Source organism: Schistocerca nitens, chromosome 8, assembly GCF_023898315.1.
Source record: "Schistocerca nitens isolate TAMUIC-IGC-003100 chromosome 8, iqSchNite1.1, whole genome shotgun sequence".
NCBI classification, from domain to species: domain Eukaryota; kingdom Metazoa; phylum Arthropoda; class Insecta; order Orthoptera; family Acrididae; genus Schistocerca; species Schistocerca nitens.
Window position 1 is genome coordinate 47,761,915 of NC_064621.1, and position 23,891 is coordinate 47,785,805.

The window sequence follows — 23,891 nt, forward strand, 5'->3', positions numbered from 1 at the left end:
CTCTCTTAGTACTGATTGAAGTGACATGAAAAGGAGTCATTTGGAAGCAGACATTGTATGCTTTTATATTTTGAAGAATGTGTTTGGATTCAGGAGTTTTCGCAGTCATCTAATGTAAAATTTCCTGTGGAGGTGTTTCCAGTGGTGGTAATAGAATTTTTCTATTTGTACAACAGTATCCTGGTGTTTCTCTACTGAATTTTTTCACATTGCAAAATTGGCTAATGTTATCCATTTTTCTGATTACGACATGTTTCTGTTTGTTACATTCTTTTGTTGGGTCATAGTGGAATCTTTCATTTGTTAGGTTGTACTATTTATTTGTCCTCATCTGCACTTCTAGTAGGGTGATATTTTCATGGCTGGCTTGGGTTTTCAGTCATTTATTGTAAGATCACGTCACAATTTTAGACTCTTCAATTCATTTATTTCATTGTTCTTCAGTGTCTCTGCTTCTTGTGCATTGGGAACTTAAACATGCTCTTAATCTGTTTAATTTTTTTACTGTTCTTTTTGTTTTGTCATTTTGCTTCAGAAGTGGCAAGATCTCCTCCTATTTTACATTTGGGCTTTGTCTAAAATATAAATCAAATCAACTTTTTACTAACAAATGCACTAAGTACACTTCACACTTTACACACTTTATTATAGACTTCTATTCAGTCACTGTATCACTGTGACTACTCACACTTCACTGTTTGTTTTTATTCACTCACTGCACTACTTTTTTGGTTCCTCATTTCGTAATTGATAAGAAACTGGTGTTCAAACTCACAACAGGTCTTGCTTTTTACACCTCTACCAATGGGTAGCCCCACCAGTGGCAAATTCCAGAACATACCAAAAAGGCCTCAAATGGTCCGCATTGTTCTAGAACATTCCACAACATTCGAGAGTGTTTTGTAATGTTCCATAATGATCTGGGATGTTCTGGAACATTCTGGAATCTTCTCAAATGTTCCATACTGTTCCCAAATCTCGGCCCTTATATATTCAAATGCACACCCTTCAGGTAAAAATGGGAACCTTCTTAATGGATAGGTGATACCACACAATATAGCTCCCTTGATTGTACTGGGACACATTTCTGAGTTTCAGCAGCATGGACATTGTACATTTTAAGGCATGCACATTGTACATTTACTTTTATAATATGTACTGATTAGAAATTGGCATGTCCTGCATTGAGTGACATTCTGTTTCAGACTCCCATGTATCAACTGAAGAAGACCAACAGCAAAGAGAGCTGACACAGATTAAAGAAGCCCCAGCAATTGTTAAGCAGAGTCCTACACAACAACAGTCACCATCTCCTAGTTCTACTCCTCGTAAAAGTGTTAGTATTCGTGTTGAATCTGAAGATGATGGAAAACATTTAACTATTCCTAAAACTATTGCTGTGTCTTCCAGTGCTGAAACATTAACAGGTTTGTAACTGTGTCGTAAAGTATTTGTTTTAGCAGTCAGTCTCTTATTCATACTTCAAATATAAGAATATTATGAAAAGGATAGTTGCTACTCACCATATAGCGGAGACCCTGAATCCTAGAAAGGCCCAACAGAAAGACTGTCAGAAAGCTTTTGGCCACAAGGTCTTCATTGGAAACAGACAATATGAGTGCGCACACGCGTGCACACACACACACACACACACACACACACACACACACACACAAATGCAACTTACACACTGTGATAACAGTCTCTGACTGCAGAGGTTGTGATGAAGACCTTGTTGATCAAAAGCTTACTTTCTGACAGTATTTTTGTTGTGCCTATCCGTGACTGAGCATCTCTGCTATATGTTGAGTAGCAACTATCCTTTTCATAATATTGTCAAATTTTATGCACACTGGCATATGTTCTTGTAGTAGCATATGAAATAATTGCCTTATCAATGATAGAGATGAATCACAAGTTCAGAATGGGCAAGAACTCACCCATTACCTTTTCAAAGGAGCCAGTCCAGCATTTATCTTAGGGGTTTTGAGGGAACAATGGAAACCCAAAATCTAGGTGGCTGGATGGGGATGTGAATTCCAACCTTAAGAATTTTAAATTTGTGTCCTGAAGTATGTTAGCAACAGTCATCAGAGTACCTAATAATGATAAATGATGCTTACAGCTGGCAGTAGAATGAAATGTATTTCTTTTATATATCTGCTGCAAAAGACTGGTATGTGCTTCATACAGAATTTTACAGAGGATGGGCCTCAGGACATGTTATTTGTTTGGATAAGAAAGCTTCATTTTATTCCCACATCATGCACAAGGTTTTTCAGATCAACTTGTTTAGGTAGGCATGATTACATGATGACACATATTATGACTGGATTCTAGACACCCCACCAGAACATACCAAGAGATGATCATCTGTTTCAGTAACACATACTCATAACTTCATTCAGCATCATCCAATCATAGTTAACAACAATGTTAATACATCCTACAGTCTTCCTGGAATTTTTCTTATGATTTGTGGAAGGAAATTAATTGTCTAGGTGTGTATATCTTGCCACTGACACTGACACACATCATATCCTTTTGAAGTTGTGCTGTGAAAGGGTAAGAATTGTAGCAGACTAGAATCAATTGGATGATAGCAGTTTATGTGTATGGAGGTCATTTGTGTGGGCTTCAATCACAAGTTTCGTGTGGCATAGCTCACTGTCCCACTGCTGGTGTTAGACAGTTGTGGGCATCTTGTATTACAGATGATTTCTGTGATAAGGGGAAATAGGCTGTATAGTGTTGTGCACTGACATCCTATGGTAACCTATTATTTTTTGTGGCAAAATTTTCAATGAGAATTTCCCTACAGAACAGATGTGTATGGCTACAATCAGAGGGAGTACTAAAGGAATGTCTCCACAACATTGCTGTATTCTGACACTCTCCTAGAGTGCCTAACTTCAGCCCTGTAGGACGTGATGGGACTACCAGAAAGTCACCGGTGACCACCTTGTAATGTAATGGCTCTAGATATCTGCTTGCTGCAACTATGGTTGAAGATGCCACAGATCATTATTCAGGTTATATGTGCTTCCATGTTCACATGCACTGTCTGGTGAAGGTGTGGCGTTCTGATGCAAATAGTTTAATTTTATGATTATATTTATTTACTTCTTGAAATAAATGATTTTTTAAATGTGATATTGCAATCACTGACCAGTGGAAAATTACTTCCTCTGAAATATCTTGCACTGTATTCACTCTTGAATGAGTCATTTTTAAATGTAGTTCATTGTATGCTCTTGTGTTAAAATATCTACACCTACATCTCCATGATTACTCTGCAGTTCAAAGCTAAGTGCCTAGCAGAGGGTAAACAATGCAGGTTTCCCACTGTACTTAACCATTTTATGTTACAGTTCATGATACTTACTAAGCTGCCTGTTACTATACTGGTCATAGATTGTCTTTTAATTTACATTGTAGAAAGTGTTTCATCATTTGACATTTGGTTTATGAGGCTAGCTACAGTGAACCATCTAGAAATAGTCATCAAATGGTACCACAAGTGTGTTTCAAGCTTTTTATATTTCACCTGGCTAGTAAATATAACTTTATCAAAAGATACAGCAGTAAATTTACTAGGATATAGAAAAACCTTGGCAGTATTTATCTTCAGCAGGTGAAATTCCAAGGACTTGTCAATAACAACTATTAAAAGTACAAAAACTTGGAACTTGGGTTAAGGGATCAGACAGTTTTCTAAACAGGAGGATAGACTTAGGAAAAATGGATATTATGGTTGTAAACTGTTGTAGATATGTTGGGAAAACCAGAGATCCAACTGTTCATAAAAACTACTGAACCAGAAATTATTATAGGTACAAAAAGTTGGCTAAAGCCAGAAATAATTTCATACAAAGATTTTATAGAGATCCTAACTGGGTTCAGAAAGAAAGCGTTAAATTCAGTTGGTGGTGGAATAATGATTGTTGTGAGAAGTCTTTTATCTTGCAGTGAAATTTAAGTAGTTTGTTTTTGCAAGTTAGTGTGGATAGAGGTTATACTCAACCATTGGATTAAGTTAATAATTGGTTCCTTTCACTGACAACTGCCTCCCCCTCACCAATGCAGGTGATAATAGTGACTGAAGGGTTCAAGGAAAACTGCAGTCTCATTTTGAATAGGTACCTAACTCATAAAATTAAAGTTGTTCTTAACTTCAATTAGTCTTCAATATGTTGACCAAAATCCATGTTTAAAGTGGGCAGTAGTGTTGTGTCCATCAGAGTAATGAGGTAGATCAACACTCAAGAACACGCTGAACACTACAGATCAATTAAGACATAAATGTATTTATTTACAATATATGCAGTATTAAGCATGCACAACTTTTTATTCTTGAGTTTCTCTGCAGATTGCAGTGGCTGGTTTAAATGTTTATTCTGCAGAGATATGAGCGGTGTGCAATGCTCCGTTTGCAGACGATGAAGATTCGCTCACATAATATGCATGCAGAGGAGGACATTCTGGAGCTCTGTGCCATGGTGGTGCTGACAGAGTTGGCTGTGACTAAGTCTCAGATTGCAACAATCAGTCCATGTCCTGACATTTGCCACATGACTGCCAGTAACATCTGCCAAAAAACCGGAGGTAGGACACCCACCTATGAGCACAGGTGGGTGTACCACGGACATTGCTGTAGACACCAAAGACTATACTGCTGAGGCAGTCTTGATGTCTGTGACAGACATCTCTGTGAATGGTGCAAGATGCTGCAGCTGCGGATGTGGCAGTGGGTGCATAGGTGGGCTTGGGTCAATCTCTGTGGCAGGGTTCTCTGATGACCCATTCAACTGAATGTCAGGCACCAGCAAGGGCTGCTTGCAGGCAGCAGTCTGGGATGCAGCCAGTATTTCTGCAACATGAAAATATACAGCAGGGTCACAATAATCATGAAAATGTTGTTGCTTTTGATTTTGTCAGGGGTGCCTGTTTCGCTGCAAATGGTATAATGACCTCAGACAGGTGTCAGAGTGATGATATTTGATTCCTAGTTTTGAGGCCTGTTAAAAGGATGACAGAAAACTTTGTCATTTGTAGTGATATTTGTTGTGAACCTGGCATCTGAAGCAGGACATTGAGGAAGAAATAGATGCAGCAGAATTTGGCAACAGTGACTGATTAATAGTTTTGCTAGCAGAGCATAATGAAAAGAGGTGTAGTGCAAAAAGTGCTGAGAATCTACGACACAGCATTTTCCGTCTAGTGGAAAGCATAAAGTTTGGACATCTGAAACTTGAAAGTGTGAACAAAAGTTTGGCTTCACCATTCTTTTGAGAAGAGAATGATTCATTTCAGGTATGATGAATCTCATATTGTTGTCAAAATTGTTGAAATTCCAGTGAAGAAAACTGCCAGTACTTGAGTGAGAAGCAGGAGGAGGTACAATGTTAAACTTCTCCTGCAGAATGGACCGTCTCACCTTCACCTTTAAGTCCCCAAAGTAAAATCTTAGCAACTCCTATGGAATGGCAAATGGTGAAGAATCAGTTACACTTGTCTGTGAGGGTGAAAGGTGGTGTGTGTGTGTAGTGTTAGTCATTTTTGTCTCTGCACTACCCAACCCTTTCAAAATCGATACAAACCTTCCCTTCTGCATTACACCCTATAAGAGGTATAAAATATTCTGTATTAAGTATAAAACTATGTATCATATTATCACAAATGTATAATTATTCATACTATACCATATCTTCCATCATCGTATACAGACTGGAGAAGGGATTATTCTCCAAGAATAGCTTGGGTCAGAATAAGGCCTTATTATATGCTGGTTGGGTAGGCAATAATATGACCTAACTATACGTGGAGACTGGATCGGCTCCTGTCAACATTACAATTGAGACCGCAGGATATGTCCCGAAGACCGGCGAGGGTGCCCCTGGAATAACTGAGGAGGACATCATAACGTGTCCTAGTGGGCACAACTCCCTACCTTCTAACCACATCTAACCACTGAAGTTGATTTAAATACTTTCAAACACTTAGTGGGTCCAATTCTCCACCATTTTTTGTTAATTTCTTATCCATCGCCATTCATCGATACCTCTACACACAGGTTTGTATGGAAAACTGGTGAAAAGATTACTTACAAAGACTAATTTAGGCAAAAATAGAACGTAAATATACATGGATGGCATTTATATTGTATTATGTGTTATGAATATATTAGAGGGAAACATTCCACGTGGGAAAAATATATCTAAAAACACAGGTGATGTGACTTACCGAACGAAAGTGCTGGCAGGTCGATAGACACACAAACAAACACAAACATACACACAAAATTCTAGCTTTCGCAACCAACTGTTGCCTCATCAGGAAAGAGGGAAGGAGAGGGAAAGACGAAAGGATGTGGGTTTTAAGGGAGAGGGTAAGGGGTCATTCCAATCCTGGGAGCAGAAAGACTTACCTTGTTTATCACTTTGTGTTGCACTGCAAATGGGAGATATCTTAAAATCTTCTATGGCACTGTCACACGAGTCCTGAAGGTCAATAATTTGTAACATTTGTTTCAAAGTAGGATCAGAATGTTTGAGAATTTGTTCATGAATCCTACTGCCTGGCACATTGTATGTCAGTGATTTTTGGAGTCAGTGGTCAGGACCCGGCAAAATGATTGAAAGGACTCAGTTGTGCCACCAAATACAACAGGTTTAATGAAGTGATGTGTTTGGCAGATGTGTACATTTACTTGAATATTACAGTCTAGCGGTGGTTCAAGAATGACAAAGAGTTCATTATCTGGGGCAAATTCCAGGCTGAATTGAAGGAAACATTTGCAGATAGAGGAACAAGTCCACTTAATGGAAGAACAATTGATAACCTTTGGCCAATGACATGGGAAAATGACACACTCTTACATACAGAATGTTTTGGTACTATATTACATTATGAGCTTGAACATGACAGAAGCTGAAAAAATCTCACTTTTGATGATTGGCGTTACGGAAGATAAGATCGGTAATGGATATCATAACAACCAAGGAACTCATTGTGTGGTGCCAGCGCATTGAGGGAATGCAACAGAAAAAGAGTCAGACAAAAGAACTATGATGAACTCCCAAATGTGGTCCTTGTGGCAGTTGCGGAGGAACACCATGACCTTCTCTCTCTTATGCACCTTGTAGTAAGAGAAGAAATACAGCACTATATGGAAAGATAGCAGCCACGAATGCCGACTCCTTGCATCAGGAGGTAATAGTGAATGTTTATAGATGGGTGCATTGGTGTTGAACATGTATACACCACAAGTTGAGAATGCCAGGAAGAACAGGTTCAGCTAACTCAGACTTATGCTGTGACCATCAAACAACAACCCAGCATCCAACCAGCACAGATACAACCAACTCCTCTGCCAAGCATAATGACTCATCGAAGAACAGACACTCGGAGGACAGAGGAGAACACACCAGAATGTTTCCCTTGTGGATGCCCTGGTCACATTCACATTACTGCTGAGGAAAAATATGAGTCTTGACGATTACTTTGCAGCCAGACACCTACCATCACAACACATCTATTCATTCGAGTCAACTGCAAATGATTCTAGCTGACCTGTGGGATAAAGTTTATTGCTGCACTTTGACGAAGTTGTTCCCCAAAATGCTACAGCTGTTCACCTATCACTACACAGAGGTACAAGCCACTGAACTCTGGAAATCTAAGTGAGATGACCATCTATGGAGGGGAGGCTGCCACGGACAACAGTTACCAAGATATTAGGATACCTCATCGACAGTCAACCTGTCCAGACACTAATTCTCACAAGCTTCTTTTCCTGTGATGTTAAATGCTTATTGTCTCAGACTAAAGAAGACTATGCTCTGTGGTACAAAAAAAATTGTGCTGAAGAATGCAAATGGGAAACGCTTCCAGGCAATAGAAACATGTGTTGCAAGAATAACTATCAATGACAGAATGTTGTCCTTCAAATTTTTTGCTTCAACATAATGTGGTCATAATGTTGTTCTCAGCTGGAACTTCTTACAGGCATCACAAGCAACGGTAGACTGCAAAACATCAGAGCTCCAAGTTGATGAAGCTATTCCAGCAAGCACACATAATAAACATTGTTCTGGGCAGTCGTTTGTCATTGAAGATGTTATCCCATCATCACCAATGAGGTGATTTCCAATTGTCAATCTAGATGCTCAATTAAACAGGAAAGCTTTTATTGATTGTAAAACAATTACTCGGGCTCCCAAAAGAAATCTACATATCACCAATGATTACGAGCATTATCTGTAGTTAAGAAGACTTTGGATCACCAATTGTCATGAGCATCCACAACTCATCCCTAAAGGTATGTACATAGGAACAGCCAAACCAATCCAGGATTGGTGTCCTGTGCCATTGATGATAAATCATGCTCCACGACCATTACAGACAGTGCATTGGATTGACACCCTGCCCAATGTAGACTCTTAATGGAGGTCCGAGCATACAGAATAGGTTGCGAGGTACATGACCAGTTTGAAGACTTTTTATGCAATTGAGCAAGTACATTGTCATTGACAGTGAGTGTTCATCAGAGACAGGAGTATCATCAAGAGTGTCCCAGGGAAGTGTGATGTACTGGGTGGTTATAATTAAACTTTTCCTATTTAACACATTATAACATGGAAACTAATTACCATACGAGTATCAAATTTTGTAGCGTTAATGTCAAGGACACGGGGAAGAGAAATAATGTGGAATCAATTCAACTGAAACACTTTTAATGTGTTGCTATGGTGCATCATACAATTACATACCAATACCATTACTACTACAAAGGGGGCTCAATATGGTGCCCATCAGTGTCCAGAAGAGACTGAAAGTACAGGGTTGCATTCTGCACACCAGAATGAAGCATGTCTGTAAGTCTGCTGGCTACCTCTCTTGATATGCTGTGCTTCAGAGCAGCACATTTGTGAATGTTCCCCTGGTAAATCCTGTCCTTCAGGTAACCCCACAACCAGAAACCACAGGGAATGAGATCAGGTGATCATCCTGGCCAAGCATTTGGAAACGATCAGCTGCTAATTCGATCATTTGCAAATGTGTTCCAGAGGAATGGGTGAACTTCATGAGCGATGTGTGATGGGGTCCCATCTTGCATGAAAACTGTGAAGTTCACTGCATCTCTCTCCTGTAGGCTGGGTATGACAGGCTGGCAAAACATATTATAGTAATGCTGGGCAGTCACACTGCACATCTGTGATCCTTGAGCACCAGCCTGTTCGAAAAAGAATGGGCCAATGATGAATGTAGCTGTGAAGCCACACCATATAGAGACACATTCACCATATGGAGGAACTTTTTGCACAGTGACTGGAGGTGAAGATTCCCCATCGGCAACTCTGTGTGTTCATCTCACACGTCAGAGAAAAATGAGCTCCATCTGTCCACAGGATGGTCCAGGGCCAGCCCTTGTCAACTCAGACAGAGATAGTGGACCACGGCATGTTCAACTGTCGTGACACAGCACGCGCACTACCTGATGATAGGGAATTGTTCACAGCGCTGTCTGCCATAGCAACAGTGATTTCATCAACCACATATGGTGCAACAGGTCGTCGGTCTCTTCTCGGAGTGATGCTCGGTTCTCCAGTTGGTTTCAACTTCTTCATCATGCTCCACACAGCAGGTGGAGAAAGAGGACTGTTCTGTTATCCTTTCAGCCAGCAATATTCCCGAAGTGCAGCTGCAGCTGCACCAAGCCCGACTTGACATGTCAATAAGTGTACTGCAACTGGTCAGGTGTAAGAGACTATGAATCATGATGACTGAACACGGCACCTAGTGGGCATAGTTGGAACTGGACGGTGGCACTGTGATGGTTGGAAATCCTGCAGCCCATACTCCTGACAGTAATGTTACCAAGTTTGATTTAGTTTCCATGTTATAATGTATTAAATAGGGAAAGTTTAATTATAGCCTTCTGGTGCATAAGTAATGTGATGGATGGGGTGAGTAGCAATCTGCAACTGTTCGCTGGTGATTTTGTATAGTATACACAGAAGTATTGTCATTGAGTAAATGTAAAGGGATACAGGATGGCTTAGAGAGAATTTCTATTTTTTGTGATGAATGGTTGCTCACTCTAGATGTAGAAAAATGTAAATTAAGGAAGATAAGTAGGAAAAACAATCCTTTAGTGTTTGAATATAATATTAGTGTGTGTTGCTTGATCTGGTCTTGCCAATTAAATATCTAGACATAACAATGCAAAGTGAATGGAATGGAATGAGCACATATGGACAACAGTAGGGAAGACATGGTTGACTTCGGTTCATTAGGAGACCTTTGGAATATCCACGATGTTGGATTGAAGGAAGACACCAAAACAATTCAGAGACATCCTACTAAATTTGTTACTGGTAGGTTTGTTCAACATAAAAGTATTATGGAGATGCTTTGTGAACTCAAATGAGTACCTGTGGAGGGGAGACATCATTCTTTTCTGAAACGCTATTGAGAAAATTTAATGAACCAGCGTTTGCAGCTGACTGCAGAACATTTCTGCTGCCGCCAATATGTATTCCACATCAAGGACCAAGAAGTCAAGGTAAGAAAAAGTATGGCATGTATAGAGGAATATAGGCAGTCAGTTAAACCTCACTCCATTTGTGAGTGGAGCAGGAAAGCAAATGACTAGTAATGGTACAAGGACCCCTCTGCCAAGTATGTAAATGGATGTAGATATGGAGAGTAGATGTAGATTAAACTATTATTAAACAACCAATCAGATCATTCTACATCAGTTTTTGGATGGTTCAGATTCAGAGAGGAGAAAAGACAGACCAGGTAGGCAATGGTAAAACACTGCATCGACACTGGAGATCATCCATGGATTGTAGGCGGCATCACTGGCTGAATGATGAATAATCCAGGAGTAAGTGGACAAGATGTTGCAAGATGACATTGCTGAATACAGGGACTTTATTATGAATGCTTCTGCAATTTAATATTAAAATGTTGACATTAAAAGTGAATTTTTGTAGTATGCAATCTGGTTTCCCTCTGGCAAGTGTTCATCAGCAGACCTCAAACTATTGCCTCCTGTGTGCTCCATAAATACTCTGCTACCTGAGTAGCTGCTTCCACTGTGTAGTGCACTCCTGTCCCCTGAAGAGGAATCCTACAGTTCTGTGCTCTGTAACACAGGTTCGCAAATACGCAGTCAAAAGGGTCACAGAATAGACAAAGCTTCTGGTTGAGACTCTCCACTCAGCTCCAAACAAAAGAACTTAGACCAAGTCTATGTGCCTGAGCAATGCCAATCTGTAGGGATTTGGAAAAATTTTCTCTCTCCCATTCGCTCACTATCTTGGTGCATAACATTCTCTTCCACTTTAATAATTCATCCCAAATTTTATCTGCTAGAAGACTGCGTTACAAATTTCCATTTCCTCTGAACCTTAACCTTTGTTTCCTTTAATGACCACAGAAATCATGCCCTAGGTTAATATTATCTTCCTAGATTGCTTTTTTATACATTATGTCATCTAAACTCCCATACTTACTGGTACGAAACCATTCCTTGGGAATTTCATGAATGGTTGCATCTTTTCCATGAGCGATTTTTCTTTGTAGACAAAAGTAAATTACACAAATAAATGCTAGTACCCTAATAACACTAGTGGTGGATGTTGTTGTTGTTGTGGTCTTCAGTACTGAGACTGGATTGATGCAGCTCTCCATGCTACTCTATCCTGTGCAAGCTTCTTCATCTCCCAGTACTTACTGCAACCTACATCCTTCTGAATCTGCTTAGGGTATTCATCTCTTGGTCTCCCTCTATGATTTTTACCCTCTGTGCTGCCCTCCAATACTAAATTGGTGATCCCTTGATGCCTCAGAAAATGTCCTACCAACCGGTCCCTTCTTCTTGTCAAGTTGTGCCACAAATTTCTCTTCTCCCAAATTCTATTCAATACCTCCTCATTAGTTATGTGATCTACCCACCTAATCTTCAGCATTCTTCTGTAGCACCACATTTCTAAAGCTTCTATTCTCTTCTTGTCCAAACTATTTATCATCCATGTTTCACTTCCATATATGGTTACTCTCCATACAAATAAGTTCAGAAATGACTTCCTGACACTTAAATCAATACTCGATGTTAACAAATTTCTCTTCTTCAGAAACGATTTCCTTGCCATTGCCAGTCTACATTTTATATCCTCTCTAATTCGACCATCATCAGTTATTTTGCTCCCCAAATAGCAAAACTCCTTTACTACTTTAAGTGTCTCATTTCGTAGTCTAATTCCCTCAGCATCACCCGATTTAATTCGGCTACATTCCATTATCCTTGTTTTGCTTTTGTTGATGTTCATCTTATATCCTCCTTTTAAGACACTGTCCATTCCTTTCAACTGCTCTTCCAAGTCCTTTGCTGTCTCTGAGAGAATTACAATGTCATCGGCAAACCTCAAAGTTCTTATTTCTTCTCCATGGATTTTAAAACCTACTCCGAACTTTTCTTTCATTTCCTTTATTGCTTGCTCAATATACTATTGAATAGCATCGGGGAGAGGCTACAACCCTGTCTCACTCCCTTCCCAACCATTGCTTCCCTTTCATGTCCCTCGACTCTTATAACTGCCATCTGCATTCTGCACAAATTTTAAATAGCCTTTCACTCCCTGTATTTTACCCCTGCCACCTTCAGAATTTGAAAGAGAGTATTCCAGTCAACATTGTCAAAAGCTTTCTCTAAGTCTACAAATGCTAGAAACGTAGGTTTGCCTTTCCTTAATCTTTCTTCTAAGATAAGTCGTAGGGTCAGTATTGCCTCACGTGTTCCAACATTTCTACGGAATCCAAACTGATCTTCCCTGAGGTCGGCTTCTACCAGTTTTTCCATTCGTCTGTAAAGAATTCGCATTAGGATTTTGTAGCTGTGACTTATTAAACTGATAGTTCGGTAATTTTCACATCTGTCAACACCTGCTTTCTTTGGGATTGGAATTATTATATTCTTCTTGAAGTCTGAGGCAATTTTGCTTGTCTCATACATCTTGCTCACTAGATGGAATGTTGTCTACTCCCGGGGCCTTGTTTCGACTTAGGTCTTTCAGTGCTCTGTCAAACTCTTCACGCAATATCATATCTCCCATTTCATCTTCATCTACCTCCTCTTCCATTTCCATAATATTGTCCTCAAGTACATCGCCCCTAGTATAGACCCTCTATATACTCCTTCCACCTTTCTGCTTTCCCTTCTTTGCTTACAAGAGAACCTTCTCATTGCACCCCCTCAGATTTAGTTATAAGTTGGCACACTGGATAGGCCTTGAAAAACTGAACAAAGATCAGTCGAGAAAACAGGAAGAAGTTGTGAGGAACTATGAAAAAAATAAGCAAAATATTCAAACTGAGTAGTGCATGTGGAAGATAAGCAACATTAAGCATAGTCTGAGCTCAGGAGCGCCGTGGTCCCGTGGTTAGCGTGAGCACCTGCGAAACCAGAGTACCTTGGTTCAAGTCTTCCCTCGAGTGAAAATTTTAATTTCTTTATTTTCACCAAGTTATGATCTGTCCGTTCATTCATTGACGTCTATGTTCACTGTAATAAGTTTAGTGTCTGTGTTTTGTGACCGCACCGCAAAACTGTGCGATTAGTAGACGAAAGGATATGCCTCTCCAATGGGAACCGAAAACATTTGATCGTAAGGTCATAGGTCAACCGATTCCTCCACAGGCAAACACGTCTGATATGTTCTATACGACACTGGTGATGGCATGTGCTTCACATGACAGGAATACGTTGTCGACCCACCTAACTTGTACACTTGGCGAATGGGTAAAAATATTCTTCTACCTTGCCCGATTTAGGTTTTCTTGTGGATGTGATAATCACTCCCAAAAATGTGATGAAAACATAAGAGTTTGTCACATAAACTGCAACAAATGAATGCAACAGTTTTACAGTCACACAGTTTTCCCTGTGCTCTGTCAAAACATATGTTTTTAACGTTTTCAAATTTTTCTGTGTGTAGACCGTCAAATCCTGCGTATGTCCAAGCAAATCTAAACATGTCCTGGAATTTTGGAGAGCGAAGTTGATTATGTGTGAGTGCCTGAACTTTGATAATTGTTTGAAAACAAAAAATTAAACTTTTCACTCGAGGGTAGACTTGAACCAAGGACCTCTCGTTCCGTAGGTGCTCTCGGTAACAACGGGACCACGGCGCTCCTGAGCTCATATAATGCTTGATGTTGCCTATCCTGTGCATGGACTACTCAGTTTGTATATTTTGCTTATTTTTTTTCGTAGTTCCACATAACTTCTTCCTGTTTTCTCGATTGATCTGTGTTCCGTTTTTCAAGGCCTATCCACTGTGCCAACTTATAACTAAATCTGAGGGGGGTGCGATGGGGAGGTTCCCTTGTTAGAACTGGGTTTCCGTCTGAGCTCTTGATATTCATGCAAGTGGTTCTCTTTTCTCCAAAGCTCTCTTTAATTTTCCTGTTGCCAGTATCTATCTTACCCCTCGTGAGATAAGCCTCTACATCCTTACGTTTGTCCTCTAGCCATCCCTGCTTAGCCATTTTGCACTTCCTGTCCCTTTTGGCTGCTTCACTTGCTGCATTTTTGTATTTTCTCCTTTCATCAATTAAATTCAATATTTCTTCTGTTACCCACGGATTTCTACTAGCCCTCATCTTTTTACCTACTTGATCCTCTGCTGCCTTCACTACTTCATCCCTCAGAGCTACCCATTCTTCTTCTACTGTATTTCTTTCCCCCATTCCTGTCAATTATTCCCTTATGCTCTCCCTGAAACTCTGTACAACCTCTGGTTCTTTCAGTTTTTCTGGGTCCCATCTCCTTAAATTTCCACCTTTTCACAGTTTCTTCAGTTTTAATCTACAGTTCATAACCAATAGATTGTGGTCAGAGTCCACATCTGCCCCTGGAAATGTCTTACAGTTTAAAATCTGGTTCCTAAATGTCTTACCATTATATAATCTATCTGAAACCTTTTAGTATCTCCAGGGTTCTTCTATGTATACAACCTTCTTTCATGATTCTTGACCAAGTGTTAGCTATGATTAAGTTATGCTCTGTGCAAAATTCTACCAGGTGGCTTCCTCTTTCATTTCTTAGCCCCAATCCATATTCACCTACTACATTTCCTTCTCTTCCTGTTCCTACTGTCGAATTCCAGTCACCCATGACTATTAAATTTTCATCTCCCTTCACTACCTGAATAATTTCTTTTATCTCATCATACATTTCATCAACTTCTTCATCATCTGCAGAGCTATTTGGCATATAAACTTGTACTACTGTAGTAGGCATGGGCTTCGTGTCTATCTTGGCCACAATAATGCGTTCACTATGCTGTTTGTAGTAGCTTACCTGCACTACTATTTTTTTATTCATTATTAAAGCTACTCCTGCATTACCCCTATTTGATTTTGTATTTATAACCCTGTATTCACCTGACCAAAAGTCTTGTTCCTCCTGCCACCGAACTTCACTAATTCCCACTACATCTAACTTTAACCTATCCATTTCCCTTTTTAAATTTTCTAACCTACCTGCTCGATTAAGGGATCTGACATTCCACACTCCGATCCGTAGAATGCCAGTTTTCTTTCTCCTGATAATGATGTCCTCTTGAGTAGTCCCCACCCGGAGATCCAAATGGGGTACTATTTTACCTCCGGAATATTTTACCCAAGAGGATGCCATCATCATTTAATCATATAGTAAAGCTGCATGCCCTCGGGAAAAATTACGACTGTAATTTCCCCTTGCTTTCGGCTGTTCGCAGTACCAAAATAGCAAGGCCATTTTGGTTAGTGTTACAGGGCCAGATCAGTCAATCATCCAGACTGTCGCCCCTGCAACTACTGAAAAGGCTGTTGCCCCTCTTCAGGAACCACACGTTTGTCTGGCCTCTCAACAGATATCCCTCCATTGTGGTTGCACCTACGGTACGGCCATCTGTATTGTTGAGGCACGCAAGCCTCCCCACCAACGGCAAGGTCCATGGTTCATGGAGGGGATCACATGTACTGTATTTTTTAAATTCATGATATCCTCTTTATCTGCTGTCAAATACATTGTTTTCAAGGGTTGATTCTTAATTGCCTCTGCCTCATGTACTTGTGAGAGATGTTTTAACATCATCTTCAACACCACCTTGGAGAAAGAAATTGTCATGAATCCCTTGCCTCCTCAGGAAGAAGATGTGTGTGTCAGTGAAAACTCCATGTATTATAGCAACCTAAATAAAATAATATTAACCTAGGTAATGCAATATAAAATTAAACAGATATAACTAGATAATCTATTACTTATGCCTGGACCTGAGTCCATAAGGTACATTCTGGGCCAGTTTCATTCCACGTGATAACTACTTCTTCTGCGCTAATGGTAAGGTACTTGCATAATGCATTGACAGTACCCTTAGAAGGTTAACATGCGCTATCATGTAATTGGATGGCTAAAAAATCAACTCACCAAGCAGTGACAGCATAACATACATATAAAGGTATAGAAAACTGCAAGCTTTCAGGGCCTATGGTCTTCTGCCAGTAAAAGGAACCAATGGCTCTGAAAGCTTGCAAATTTCTGTACCTTTATGCATGTGTTGTCCTGCTGCCATTTGGTGAGTAGACCTTTTATCTGTCCAGTTACAATATATTTTCAGAAACTGATTATTTTCATTGATAACATGCAGTATTCCCATTTGAATCTGCTCCTCCAACTTGATCTTGACTAGTGAAGTCATCTACACTACCTGTTAACTCTGTCCAAATAGGTCTTGGGAGGCACAGTGGTACCGACCAGCACCGTATCATCCTCAGCGGATAAGTGTCACTGGATGTGGATATGGAAGGGATGTGGTCAGCACACTGCTCTTCTGGCCATTGTCAGTTTTTATGTCCAGTGCTGCTAATTCTCAGTCAAGTAGCTCCGCAGTTGTCCTCCCAAGGGCTGGGTGTACCTTGTGTAATCTACCCCTTCCTCCTTTGTTGTTTCCACTGCTGTTGTTGATGGTAAAGTCTTTTCAGAAAATTAGAGAGGATTAAGATTTACAATATACTTATTATTTATCTTCTCATATGTAGTTGGCTCCAGTTCTTCATGTCTAGGGGTCTGATTCTGCAAGCTGAAATTTTCACATTTTAGGTTCTCATGGTCCAGTTGATCTAAATGAATTTGAAGAATCTTTGAACAGAATTTTCGTTTCTCCAGTGTTTATTTGTGTCACATTTTACTATATCATACTGTCTTTTGGATTTTCACATTAACAAAGCCGAAATTTCATTGTTCATCCAAAGTACAAAAATATGTCCGATCACATCGGTGGCTTACTTACTATTCCAAAGGGTTTACAATCTTTCTTGACAAATGAACTTGTATTAGTTTATTACTATTATTTTATAAATGAATCCATAAATAAACATAATAAATGGTATGATAATTAAATAGACACCCTAGCTGCAAACAGGCGTTGATATACTTCACTGGGGACATGTTGAAAATGTGTGCCCTGACCGGGACTCGAACCCGGGATCTCCTGCTTACGTGGCAGATACTCTATCCATCTGAGTCACCGAGGGCACAGAGGATAGTGCATCTGCAGGGACTTATCCCTTGCACGCTCCCTGTGAGATCCACATTCCCAACATGTCCACACCACTACATTCGTAGTGCACCTAATAGATGTTTGCCCATCAAACTCATTACTCGTGGCAGATTAATCTACCAAGTCCCGTACAAGTTCGGGCATAGCGTGTGCATTCACACAAGAAGGTCAATGGCCGGGAAGCCATATTTTAACTATATATGACGGTAGTATCCATTTCCGAACGAACACATACCGTGGATGACCATGCAGCTTTGTTAGAAATGAAATGATAATTAAATAGACACCCTAGCTGCAAACAGGCATTGATATACTTCACTATTAGGCGCACTACGAATGTAGTGGTGTGGACATGTTGGGAATGTGGATCTCACGGGGAGCGTGCAAGGGATAAGTCCCTGCAGACGCACTATCCTCTGTGCCCTCGGTGGCTCAGATGGATAGAGCGTCTGCCATGTAAGCAGGAGATCCCGGGTTCGAGTCCCGGTCGGGGCACACATTTTCAACATGTCCCCAGTGAAGTATATCAACGCCTGTTTGCAGCTAGGGTGTCTATTTAATCATCATTTCATTTCTAACAAAGGTGCATGGTCATCCACGGTATGTGTTCGTTCGGAAACGGATACTACCGTCATATATAGATAATAAATGGTAATACATTATGTGATTAATAATATAAATTTTAAGTGTGACAGATATTTCGTAATTTCAAATATTTATAAAAAAGAAATTTAATTGTACGTTTGGAGCTAGCACATATTGATTGTAACAATCAAAATAAAGTAATCCCTATCCAAGACTTTAGCTTGAAATATAACATATTGTGTATAAAATTATATGAAATTTTTCAGAAAAACAGCTGAGATAATACTGATCCGTCCAAAATTCGAAAAATATATATGGTATCGACTATTTCTGTTGAGGAAAAGTAATGCTAGAGGAGGCTGTCCCTTTACATCTACTTGCTAACAGTGTTCAGCAGACTCAGATGGTGACCCGTCCAAGTGCTAGTCATGCCCGACAGTGCTTAATTTCAATGACCTGACAAGAACTGGTGTTACCACTGTGGCAAATTGTTGGCTCCACTACCTGATACCATCCTTGAAACCTATCATCAGCTGTATCATCCCAGAAGGTGAAGGCATCTTTCACCCATATACTACTTTGTTTGGTTAAAGACCTGTTGCTGTGTGGAATTTAGAGCTGTACTCACTCATCACATAACTTAGATACATATCTCAGTCTAAGTGTTGGCGACTCATGTACTAACTTAACATTTTTGCTATGGCATGGAGGACTCTCTCCATATGACCATCTGCTTGTTGGTGAAATTGAGTAGTACACAACTGATTCACTTGTAACACACAACATAACTGCTTTATCAGATCAGACATAAAATTAGTTCCTTCGTCTATGACTGTAGTTTCTTGTACTCCAAATTTAAGTACCCAACTGTTAACCATGGCTTGAGTTACCATCCTCCCTTTTTGATCTGATAGTGCTGTCATTAGTAGATATCTCAAAAAGTGGTCGATCATAGTTGTCACATACATATTCCCTGCGACATTCCTATTAAATTGTTCTTGAAAGTATATTCCTACCATCTAAAATGGCTCCTCTGAATCTGGTAACCTATGTACCTGTATTTTGTGGCAAGATAAATCTGTGTGTTGAGCACAAGGGATGCAATTTCTAACATATTGCTCCACATCACCATGTCATGTTCTTCACCAAAATCTCTCTGTAATTCATCTGCCAATTGATCTTTCACAGTACATGGTCATGTGCGTATCATAACACTTCAGTTCTGAGTCCCATAGGAAGGACAATGGCAGTCTACACTTTATTGACCTATGCAGTAAACCTTCATGCATAAGAAACTGAGGTTGCTTGCTGTGCAACTGGGATTCTTTGTCCATTGCTTGTGCCTTCTTTCAGTATGTTAGGCTTAATGCAGATACTTGTGACACCACAGTTCTCTGACTAAGAGTGTCCGCATTTCTGTGCTTAACACCATGCTTGTGAACTACCTCGTACTGAAACTCTCTTAACTTCAGTGCCCATTTTCTTAGTTGACTTGAAGGTTCTTTTAGTCTCCTTAACCACTTCATTGATTACAGGCATATGGATGACAACAGAAATATGAAATATTGTTTATTGCAGCTAGCATATCTTTTTCTGTAGTCAAATAATTGTGATGAGCCATGTTTAGCTGATGAGACACATATGCCATGGGATGATTTTTCCACCTATTGAGTTAAAATGGTGCCTAAAGCAGTATTGCTTGCATTGCACAATAGTATACATTCTTTGATGAAATCAAGAAAACCTGATATGGAATCTGATGTTAATATCACCTTTAAATTTTGAAATGCTGCTCCACATTCTGGTGTCCCCCTTTTTTTAGTAATCTAGTCAGTGGTTATGCGAATCCTTTGATGTCATTCAGTAATAATTTGATAACCCACAAAATGATTGTAATTGTTTTACTGTTTGTGGAACCACTCATAACTTAATATACCTAAAAACAAAGATGATGTGATTTACCAAACGAAAGTGCTGGCAGGTCGATAGACACACAAACAAACACAAACACACAATGTTGCTTCACATCCACTGTGATTTCAAAATTCTCACCAGAGCTATTGTTGACAAGAACCACACCATTCATGTTATCATGCAGCAGTCTAACAATGTTAATGTAGGACAGTGTATTTTAGCTAAGATGTTCCACAAACATATCATTTGCCTGAGTCAGAGTCCTTGTCTGTATCTATGAATGCCATGTACAGAGGATATGGCTGTTCTTTCTACTTCTTCTGCATTTGTCGGACACAGAAAATCATATCTCAGGTACTGCGATAAGTCAAACTCCACACTGTCTTTCAGGTAAGCAGTCTTCAGGAAGAGGTATCACATGGTTGGTGGCTAGAATTTGAGCAAGTGCTTTCCAGCAGTAGATAGAAGGTTATTCCATGATAGTTACCACAGTCAGTTCTGTCAACGTTTTTAAAATGATAGCTATCAATTCATCTCTGAAATCAGGATAAATAGCTTCCATGCTCCTTATTTTGACAATGAGAACTAGTCTGTGTTCAGTGAGATAGATTTACCTTCCTTGAAAAATTTATCAGGGATTCCAGCCAATTGAGAGATTTTGTTGTTTTGAGTTGCTTAATAGCCTTATAAACTCCTTGTAGAGAAGGGCCTTCACCAAGATGAAGTGTTGTGGATTCTTGCAGAATTGTGGAAAGTGTTGTTTTGTTGATTGCTGCATCTTTATTGAAGAGTTTGTGGAAATTGTCCTTCCACAGTGTGCTAATGGAATGGCTGTTCTTCAGGAGAGTGGGGCCATCTCTAGATTTAAGTGGATTTATACCTTGAGTTATTGGGACATTTATAATTTGCATCATGCTTAAGAAAGCTTGAATGTTGCTAGTTTCTCCTGGATGTTGCTTTTTTTTTTTTTTTTTTTTTTTTTTTTTTTTTATATAGATATCATTACCCACGAGTTTTTTCAGAGCATGAGTATTCCCCTCCACTTCTACCTTTACTTCTTGAGATTACCTTTTCTTGGTGATACACTTAGAACTGCTCTGCCAAGCCTGGTGAGTCTTTCTCTTCTTGTTTAGTAGTGTCTGAATTTCTTGCTCATATTCATCAAACCAGTCTTAGTGTTTGTCTTTGCAGTATCCTACTGATTATTCAGCAGTTGACATTATTCAGTGTCACCCAGTGTTTTTTCAGCATTTTCAGGATATTTATCTGGTACCCTTTTGTGTAAGAGTATCTGAAGTTTTGCTTTATTGCTGCTATTTTTAAGACAGTCTGTGTTGATTTTAGATCTTGCAGGTTTTCTCTATGTCATACATTGTAAGTGAACATGAAGGGTCATCACAGACCATATCAGTGGTCCATCCAGCAAACATCAACACTTGTAAGTGCTCTTGTGATTATGAAGTCACACTGGTCTCGAGCAAGCACCATTGCATAAGCAATCATGTGCCATTATTTTGACCATGGATGTTGCCATGAGGTTTTCAATTTATCCTCCAGCCTGAAGATTGTATTAGTTATAACTCCTTTGTGCTCTGTGCATTTCATGGGCAGAAGAGTTCCATTAGAACTGCACTTCCCTATCCCCTCATTTTCTCTATTGACTCGTGCATTGACATCTCCCAAGATAATGTTTTTGCACAAGCAAGGGCTGGGATATAAGCACTGATAATTGTAACTTGATTATTGGTGAGTTTGACGCATAGGCTCATGAATCTTTTGTTTATGCCAGAAGGCAGTTCATCAAATTGAGGAACAAGTTCATATGTGATAGCAAAGCCAACACCATGAATGTGGAGTTCATGAATTTATTTACATTCCAAAAGAAAGTGTAGCCACCTCCTTCTTCTTTGATTTGTCCTTTGTGTGCTCCTCTAGTTTCACTCAGTGCTGCAATATTGATCTTAAATCATCTAAGTTCTTGAGAAATGATAGCTATTCACCTTGTCAATTTACCATATCATTATTCATTAGATTTTAGATGCTCCAAGTACCAAAGTTCATCTTTATTTTTTTTATGTTTTTCATGTACAGTGTACCCTCTGAGAGTGGCTTACCAGTCACATTAACATTTAGGTCGATTATGTTTAGGAAACCTTTTATAGCCCTCTCTCCATTTGGAATGAGCAGAGTGGCTCCTGGATAGGTTTGCTCAATCACAAATGCAGCATATGGTTTGCTATACAGCATCTCTTCAAGCAAAGCAGCAATCACACATTTGTTGCCTATGTGCCGGTTAGTCACTAGAAGCCCCCAAACTAAATGATCCTGCTCCTGTCACAACTCCCCTATTGCCACAGTATTTGTGGCGATGTGCCATGTTCTTCACAAGACACCTGTCTGTGATATTGTTTAGTGGGGGAATGCTACTGCACAACAACTATCACACGTTTCTTGACAGGCTTAGGATCTGTGGCCAGTAGCCTAGTAATCACAACAACTGGGGATTTTGAAATTTCTGCAGCCTATGCCCACCTTTCCAGCTGCTGAGGAAGCTTTGGTTTTCTGCCATTGAAGATTTAAAGCCTCTACCAACTCATACACCTTCCTGGGAATCTCTTGGTGTAGTGTTTCAGTGATGGGAGCTCACTGAGACACTGAAAGTCTCACAAAGGCCTTCACTGTCACTAAATCTCAGACATAGTCTGCAAACAGATTTCCCATTCCATACCCCCCACAAACCCCCAATCACCGCACCACACCCAATAATCAGCTACAGAGAATTGTCCCCTTCATCACTCAGTATCATCCCGGACTGAAACAGCTGAAACACATCCTTCGTCAGGGCTACCTTTCCCCCTTCCCCACCCTGCTCCAGATCATTGCTCACATGCAACACATTTCTATTGCAGTCTGGCTCAGTGGTCAGAGATGGCAGTCATACATGTGTGGGGTGTGCCTACTTGTGTAAATGTTTATGCACTTATTTTTCCTGAAGAAGGATGGCAGAAAGCTAATATGTGACAGTCTTTTCATTACGTCTGTCTGCAGCTCAGTGTATCATTTTTATGGTGAGCAGCAATCTATCCTTCCTAACATTGTTGATATTCCAACCTTGGCTTTCCATTTTTTTAAAAAACATCCCATATGCACTATAATGTTCATTTAAATCCTTAGCAAAATCTGTGATGTCATCCAAATAGACCATACATTTTTGAAGTTTCAAATTCTGAAGGACTCCATCTAAAAAGTGCTGGAATGTTACAGGCACATTTTTTAAACCAAAAGGCATTCTGTGAAATTGATACTGACCACAAGGTGCTGTAAATGATGTCTGTTGCTTGTCTTGCAGACACACGTCAGTTTTGTGATAACCACTCCGTAAGTCCATTGTCGAAAAGAATTAACATAATCCCAGGTTTTCCAAAGTTTTGGTTATATTAGAAATTGGATATGTGTTGGTCATTTTATAGGAAGTACCAGAAATTATTTATATGTGGTGAATACTAACAAAAATATAGAGGGCTGGCCAGTACTTACCTCAGCTCGGTACAGCCAATAGATACACAAAACAGAACAGAAAATTTACATTCCTAGCTTTCGGAACTTTGTTCCTTCATCAGGGAGGAGAGAGGGGAAAAAAGGGAAGAAGGGAAAGTGGATTCAGTTACTCACAATCCAGGTTATGAAGCAACAGGGAAAGGTAAACAGGGAGGGAAGCAAGGATGGAGGCATGGTTGTCAGATTGAATATCTTTGGCTTCCCTCTGACAACCATGCC

General features: G+C 39.8%; 1 protein-coding gene and 2 non-coding genes across 3 annotated transcripts in view; 2 read left to right on the forward strand and 1 right to left on the reverse strand.

Moving 5' to 3' along the window:
* Positions 1-23,891, forward strand: part of LOC126199146 (ras-specific guanine nucleotide-releasing factor 2-like) — a 1,534,440-nt gene that overhangs the window by 1,078,706 nt on the left and 431,843 nt on the right. The window contains exon 17 of the mRNA XM_049935901.1: positions 1,206-1,427. Within this exon, the coding sequence (XP_049791858.1) occupies positions 1,206-1,427 (222 nt within the window). The remainder of the gene's footprint in view (positions 1-1,205; positions 1,428-23,891) is intronic.
* Positions 17,516-17,590, reverse strand: Trnat-cgu (transfer RNA threonine (anticodon CGU)). Its single transcript has one exon. It is a non-coding gene; the product is annotated as a tRNA-Thr (tRNA).
* On the forward strand, positions 18,036-18,110 carry Trnat-ugu (transfer RNA threonine (anticodon UGU)). The gene has a single exon. It is a non-coding gene; the product is annotated as a tRNA-Thr (tRNA).